Source organism: Macadamia integrifolia, chromosome 2, assembly GCF_013358625.1.
Source record: "Macadamia integrifolia cultivar HAES 741 chromosome 2, SCU_Mint_v3, whole genome shotgun sequence".
Lineage (NCBI taxonomy): Eukaryota > Viridiplantae > Streptophyta > Magnoliopsida > Proteales > Proteaceae > Macadamia > Macadamia integrifolia.
The window spans coordinates 24857229-24865072 of NC_056558.1; the positions used below are offsets into that span (position 1 = coordinate 24857229).

General features: G+C 37.6%; 1 protein-coding gene and 1 long non-coding RNA gene across 2 annotated transcripts in view; one reads left to right on the forward strand and one right to left on the reverse strand.

Moving 5' to 3' along the window:
- LOC122069003 overlaps positions 1-4202 on the forward strand; it is an 18773-nt gene extending 14571 nt beyond the window's left edge. The window contains exon 4 of the long non-coding RNA XR_006137316.1: positions 4071-4202. This is a non-coding gene — a long non-coding RNA (uncharacterized LOC122069003). The remainder of the gene's footprint in view (positions 1-4070) is intronic.
- Positions 3869-6830, reverse strand: LOC122068997. Its single transcript, XM_042632920.1, has 2 exons — positions 6405-6830; positions 3869-5919 (listed from the first exon to the last, which is right to left on the reverse strand). Exon 2 carries the CDS (start codon positions 5707-5709, stop codon positions 4423-4425), a length of 1287 nt encoding a protein of 428 aa, XP_042488854.1. The 5' UTR covers positions 5710-5919; positions 6405-6830; the 3' UTR covers positions 3869-4422.
- Positions 6831-7844: the final 1014 nt, after the last annotated feature.

A 7844-nucleotide genomic window follows, 5' to 3' on the forward strand; every position in this document is an offset into this window, starting at 1 on the left:
TTTTTTTTTTTTTTTTACCAAGATGAAATGGCAAACGAAATATAAAAGTACTTAATTTCAGTCCTCTCAGTCACATTTCGGTCATTTCGTTTCTAAATTTCTCTCATTTCAGCCCCAAAAAAGCACTATTTCGTTGAAATTTCGGCCATCTCGGTCATTTCGTTTAACTCATTTCACTAATTTTGGCCAGTTCAGCCATTAGCTCCCCTCCAATGGCCAATGAAACACATGAGAAAAAGTATACCATGTCGATAAAATTTCGGTATTTCAGAGGTTTTGAAACCACCGCAACGAAACAAGCTCTTGAACCCTGGCTTGGACACAAAGACATAACAAAAAAAGTAAACATAAAATAGAAACTAACTGAAAGTAAACATAAATAGAAACTAACTGATTTTAGCAACTAAAAACCAACTTTTTCACTAAGAAACTAACATAAGACAATAAATGACTATTCTAGAATACTAAAACTAACTTTGGCTACTTGTTAACCCGAAAAGGAAACAAAAAGTGACCAAATTACTGTTCACGTGAACAGTAAATTCTGGTTTTGAGTTGGCCTGATGGGCCAATATTGGGGCTGGCTGGTCTGGTTTGATAGAACCGTCAACCAGTAGCCCCCTTCTTTTGCAAGTTCGATCTACATCAACTCTCCCCCTCTTAGAAAAAAATCCGTCCTCGAATTTTGAAGAATGTAAGGGTGATTGTAGCACGGTGCACATCCATCTTCAATCTGTAGAGAAATTCGAGTGACTCTTGAATGTATGGATGTAATCATAGAGGATGGGTTGACGCACTTCGAGGAACTTCAAGGGGATGATGAACTCCATGAAGGGTACATTAAAAGAGAATGAATAGAAGTCTTGAAGAACACCAATGAGGCAAAGTGAATAAATATATAAAAATCCAAATTTAGAAAAAAAAAATTCAAAAGAATGCCACAAAAAAACATAAGGAGCTATTCCGCAATACAATAACAAATGAAAATTGGATGAAAATACTAGACGTATTAACTTCAGTATAATTAATTTTGAACAGGCCATGCTAATAATAAATTTCATGCAACTACAGCCAGAGACTAAGAGCAAGCAGGAATATTCCAATAAAATTAAAGGAAAGCATTTGTAGGATAAATAATGTATGGAAACAAAGGAAATATTTGAAAATAGCTGAGGCCTTTCTATTGGAACACGAGGAGCATGGTATCTTATACAAAAAATTTGCAAGCAGGATAAACTGAAAAAACTACTCCGGAAAATTTTAGAGGACTAAACTCATACCTTTGCGCAAGAAATTAAGGGATACTCAATCACCGGTCCTATCTTCCCTCACAATATTGTCAGGTGAAAAAGGTCAGGAGCAGTCAGATATTTATGTACCAAACCTTTTGGTCACCAATGCAAAGCAACCATAAAAAATAAATAAAAAAAAAGACTGTTCAGGCACATAGAGAGATACCTGATTCACAAAATAATTTTTCAAAAAAAGAAAATACCTCTGTATTGCTGTCCTATGCCTTCTTGTGGTCGAAGAATAATTCTGCTGACAAAAATATATCCAGTAGTTTTATATTTCCAAGGAAACATGAACTATATCAAGTTCAACGCTCAAATGATTGGAAAGGGATTATAACTGGTAAGCCAAGATCAGCTCCTGTAAATGCAGCAATGCTTTGTCTACAAGCACATAAAAAAGGAGAATGAATGACTGTATCATGCATCTTTAGGAATAAGGCTAGTTAAAATTGCCATTACCTGTGAATCTCTTCCTCTTGCCTGCAAACAGCTTTTTTTTTTTTCCCATTTTCCCCTTCATGGAGCTGATACAACCATGGTTCAACATCAAGGGAGACCAAGACGAATGCATTGGTACTTATAAAGTCCCCAATTTCCAACTGAAATTTCGACAATTTTGACAATTGCGATGGGTTCAACCATTTTGGTCTAACCAGCCCCTTATAGAAAGGGCTTATTTTGTGGGAAACAAGCCCATGTTGCAAAAACGACTTCTCTCCCCTCTATTTTGACTGTAAGAGGTGGGAAACATAGGAAATCAACAAAGAAATTGAAATTTCTCCATCAATCTACAATTGAATATTAGTTTATTACACAACCAAAATACATCTGCCTAAGGAAAGGTTCTTGGAGCAAAAAGGTAAACCTCATGTTCCCCAAATATTTTTTTTTTTTTTGTGCAATGTACTTGTAAAAATAGTAGAATGATTTAAATTTTTATCATCTGTTTTGCATCCTCTACATTATGTTTTGTTTGTTTTTATCATGTATTTTCCATTTTTACTTAATAACTTATATATGTGGCAGTAGTACAACTTCAGTCAATGTACACCAGCAAACTCGGGTCAACACCACAAATATCACTTTAGGTTTTTTTTTTTTTTCATGAAACTTATTCTTTGAATAGGTTAGAAATGTCAAAAATAGGATATACACAAAAAATCAGACCAAAAAAATCCAGTTTTGGGGTGGAAACCCATTGTAGGCAAATTTCCATGGTTTCCTCGAAATTTCAATCTCGACCAGGGTCGAAACCCGATATGTTGAAACTTGGATACAACAAGGTGCCAAGGCAAAATACCACCAACCCTCCACACCCCCCCCCCCACCCCAAAAATAATAATAATAATAAAAGAGCCACCCCATATATTCATAGCTCATTCACCCGTCAACCCATTGATCATGGCATCCATAGTAACAAGATGATCATAAAAGGATGCTAGAGTTCCGTTCTTTGATCGGATGAAGAAGCCTCCAAGAACCACGAACCATGTCATAATTCGTAGATGTCTTTCCTCCCAATTCCACAATCATCGTTTGCAGATCGCAAATGGAAGCCAATTGCTTTCATATAAAATGGTTAGCTCATCATGGTTACCCCGAATTTACGCATCCTGCAAGGAACTTGAATCAAGTGCGGGCTTTTTCTACTTGTTAATATAGCTCTTATTGACTAAAGAAACTCAACACTTGAGGATTCAGGGTAATAGAGGAGGAATTTAAAACAGAAAATAATGATAGTGAACCAAGCATTCCACTCCACACTCTAGCCAAAGAAATGAAAACCTTCAAAGGAATAGATAGCATATAATGCTCCCAACATCGATTGATAAAAGAAGAATAACAAACAGCAAGTACTCAAAATGTGAGAACCCAAAAAGTCCATAGCTGTGAAATTAGAACAGCAGAAGATTTTCTATAGAACAGACATTTAAATATCATTGGCTGTGAACTATCTTGACCATATGACTTATTGTGCACACCACAGTCCTGCTCTAGAATTGCAAGGTTAAAAAGAAGGCGATCATCCATACTGAACAATGCACGCACAATTCTTAGTTTTACACGTTCCCTGCAAAAATATCACCGGAGCAAGGTACAACATGAATCATAGTTGTGAACTTTTTTCCTTAATTTTTTTCCCTTTTTTTCTCGGTGGTATTAGGTACAAGACATCTCTGCATCCAAATAATTATTGGGGGAAATTGAATCTCCTGACCTTTTCATTTTCCTTTCTATGACAAAAGCTAAGTTGTTCTGAAGACTTCAGAAATATTCATGACCCAGTTCTTGTTTTGCTAAGTAACAACAAAAACTAGTTCTCCCCCGAGCATGTATCCTAACCTTACACAGTTCTTTCATTCAATACTTAAGTAGGATACTTTAACATCATACGTACATCAGAACAGAATTATAATAATTAAAAAAAAAAAAAATTCCATGGAATTTAACAACCCATAAGAACAGCTGAGTATTGCCATGTTTACATTACAGTTGGTAAACACAACATTAACATAAATGCGACCAATTCAAAACATTTGGGTTCTCAGAATCAATTTGTTGAGATACTCATATTAAATAATTAGATCACCTAAAACAATTTGGGATTATAAGTTGTAGTTAAAATTGGGACTCCAATCAATTCTCAGTTTTAATATTACATACACTGCAACACTGCCATCCTTACATGATGTGATTTTACCTTTTACCATTCTACACAACAATATTCCTGCAAAACTGGTTTTAAATTTCCTCTTCATTTGCTGTAAATTACAGAAAGCTCAAGATCGGCAGTGATGGCGGAAGACAACCAACACAAATGCCAAACATACAACAGTGCGACCAAACATGGGTAAATTCTTTTGAGATACCCTTCTGAGTGGCTGCTGTCAAATGTATTCCTGGTTGATTATGGCCCTGCAGCAGAAGAATACAAGGACTTCCTGCTCCAATCCCCATTCATTTTGGAAGGGACAGAACCTTATCACAGGGGAGTTAATCTGGTTCATCATTGCCATAACAGGGCAGACACTGTATAGATGGTGTCTGTCCACAATTGTTAACCCCTTGAACCAGTTGGGCTCACCCAACCACAGCTTTGGAGAAACCAAAGTTTTCCTTCGATGTTTTATTCCTCGACTGAGTGCAGACCAATTTTCTCCAGCAGCAGTGGCCAGTCTTCTCCAAGTTGCTGTGGATTTAGCTCCATTGCAACTTTGAAGTCAAGCAAAGATATTGGACAACAGCTTCTCTGTTCATGGGTGCCTTCCAGAGGCCCACAGCTACTTTGCATCTGTGACTGATTACCTGGCCAGACGCCATTAATGACTTTACACTGAGGTTGTTGCTTGCAGACAGATTTCGCCGATGGCTCATGTCCAGATCTTGCTCCGACTAGCTCAACGCAAGACCTTATTAATCGCTTCAGATATGCGTCCAACCCATTATTTAACAAATTAGCAGAGTCTGTTGACACACCTACAAGGCCCTGTGTTCCTGCAATCTGCTCCATACGTTTCCTCAATGTTTCAGTATCAGATAATCCACCACTGTCATAATAACTAGCAAAACTACTGCTTGGCACAGGCAAAGGCCTGCGGGCCCCACCTATACTAGCGGAGCAAAATGGAATTCCAAGCGGAGCCGTAAGTGGACTTCTAATGGAGCTGGAGATGTTAGCCCGCTCCACTTCTTCCCCATCTTCAACAACAACTAATTCAAGCTGACCTTTGCTATGTACAGAAACCGGATCATCCTGTGATCTCTTTATTCTTGGTTTTTTAATAGGACGCTGAAGCGAAACCTCCTGGTCATTTTCAGGCTGCTCCGCAAGGCCCTGGTGAGGATAGACAGGCCTCTGAAAATCACATGGATATATATCCCCATTTTCCATAATAACTTTGATGCTTTCGTCTGTATTGGTAGATTGTTGGGAAGGAAACCCCACCTTCCCATTTGGTCCAAGAAGGCTTGGCCGATCTTTAAGCTTCCTTTCACGAATGCCCTTTCGGGGTGCATTTGCTGGAACATCCCCATTTGACCAAATTACCGGAGTTTGTGACTGAGTTGGAGTTGGTGGGGGCCCACTTTGCTTATACCCATCTTCTCTTGGAGGAGATTTCTTTCCAGCAGCTACAGCAGACTTCCGGACTTCCTTCTCGTTAACCGATGGTGGGACCTTCGAATGACAAACATTCTTCAGAATTGAACGTATCAACTGGTTGTGGAGAGGGAGATTCTCCCTCCCAACAGTTCGATAACATAGCTTATCAAACTCCCCCTTGCTTAACTTAAGACTCAATAACCCATTCAAATAATGGAAGTAAAGCTTTGACCTCTCTGGGCCAAGCTTCTTCACTATCTGTGCCTTCAAGTCAGCAAGATTGATCCGCGAGTGCTGCTGTGAAGGTTGCATTTCTCAAAACATAAAGTCCATATAAGACTTTCAGAATCACCAATTGTACTTATTGCAACACAAAACCCTGAAACCCCAATTATTACCAATTGAATTAGGGTTTGGTCCCTTTACAACAGCGACTCCTGCAGACACCTGAACCTTGATTTAATTCCACCACGTGCAGACCAGACAATGCAGACACGAATCTCATCGTCAAGAACAGTAACCCTAGAAAACAGAAAACAAAGCCTTCAAATAGAGATCTCAGTGACTTTCGAACTTACTCAACTCAATCCCTCCAAAACCCCGAAAACTCAAAATTTTCAAATTCCGATCCGTTAAAATCAAAACCCTAACTTTCAATCACCAAAACCCCCGGTTCAAAAATTACACGTTACAAATTCCCTCCCATTTTCAACCATGACCTGCAACAAAAAACCCCCCGAAAAACACCTCCCTGTAAGTCGAAAAAACCCTCATTCCATCATAATTCAAAAAGTAAAGAGTACCCAAATTCTCTCTCTGCTCTTAGATCATGAAACGAAGCTAAACAAAACGTACACTTGAAGGATTTGAGTTGGAAGTAAGTTCGAGGGTTAAACCGCAAGTTCAAAAAAATTTGCAGAAACACATTACAATACAGAAAACCGGAAGGAAAATTTTAAGCTTCGGAAAAATGGAAGTAATTGAGAATAGAAGAAATCATATCCGACCTTTTCAAGCTTCTTCTGTGAGTGAGAAATATTGAGATTCAGCGTACGCATCTACAGAGACTTGCTTGATTCCTCGTATGTTCCTTCGATTGCTCTTTATTCGATTTCGCTCCCGAGCTTCCCTTTCTCTCTGTCTCTCTCTCTGCTTCTGCTTTTAATTTTAATTTTATTTCCTCTCTTTCTCTCTCTACATATATTTCTCGCGCTCTTCTGAGAATTAGATTGCACCCTCGATCGCTGCAAGTACTCTCTTTCGCTCTCTCGTTTTTCTTCCCTTTCTCTCTCTTCGCTCTACGGGTCTTCCTTTTCTTTTTAGTTTTTTTCAAATATTTGTTTATTTTGTTTCAGACTTATGTAATTCGATAATGGTTTATTAGGTGGACCAAATGGGTGAATCAGGTTGGACCGGAGGCATTAATGTAGTGGTCTAGGCTCCCTAAAATTGTGATTTTGTTGGCTAAACCCTTGGAAGAACGATCATTTACGTAAGGTGGCCGGCAAAAACATTATGCTTCTTTTTGTTTTTTTGCATAAAAAATGGATTGATTAGTGGTCCGGTCATGGCCTCATGGGTGGTGGATTGGTTCGGTTCATGGGTGAGCAAACTTTGTCTTGATTATGGATAATTTCTAACAATTTTCTCTTTCTAGTGATTTTTACTCGTAGAGAGGCTTATTTATTGAGCTCTCTCTCTCTAGTTTTTTTGGTAAATACTCTCTCTCCTAGTTGACATGGCAAGATTGTCCAGTAAATTAAGGGGTATTATTAATAATACGTATTATTTTATCCAATTGAAGAATTTATTGGATATCAGCCGAAATATATTACGTATAACTAATTAACTATTGAAAACAAGAATTTGAGCAAAATTTTGAATTTATTTATTGGGAGAGGATTCCTAAAAAGACTGCGTAGTTTCTGCACCAGCATTTGAACCAATGGGAATGCATGTAGAAATATCAATAGCAATGGGATTTTTGTCTTTCATATGGGGCAGGACACTCATTTTGCCCTCCCATGTGTCTTGGCACAACACCATATTGTCTTTTTCAATTCTTTTTTTCTTTTTTTGATTAATTTGGTTTTCATTGAGAATGATATAAAATATTGGTCAAATGTCACTAATCATAATGTCTAAAAAGAAAAGGAAAGAAAAATTGAGAAATTAGTATAATTATTAGATTTAATAATTTAGTATAAACATCGGGAAAATTGATATTTAGGTTAAATGTAATATATCTCATCCAAAGATGAACAAAGTGGGAAATTCATAAACAACTAGGACTCATAATATGTATTAATGTTTATTATCTGAAAAAAAAAAAAAAGGAATCTTGTTAATGTCTTGATGAACACACTGGGAACAAATGGGGAGACCTCATCAGCTACCTCATTAGTCCTTTTTCTTCTTGTCACGGAAGGCCTTTCCAAATTATTGTG

What these genes read in the sequence shown, in the direction of transcription:
- LOC122068997 (XM_042632920.1), bottom strand. Translation starts at nt 5,709, where the DNA reads ATGCAACCTTCACAGCAGCACTCGCGGATCAATCTTGCTGACTTGAAG.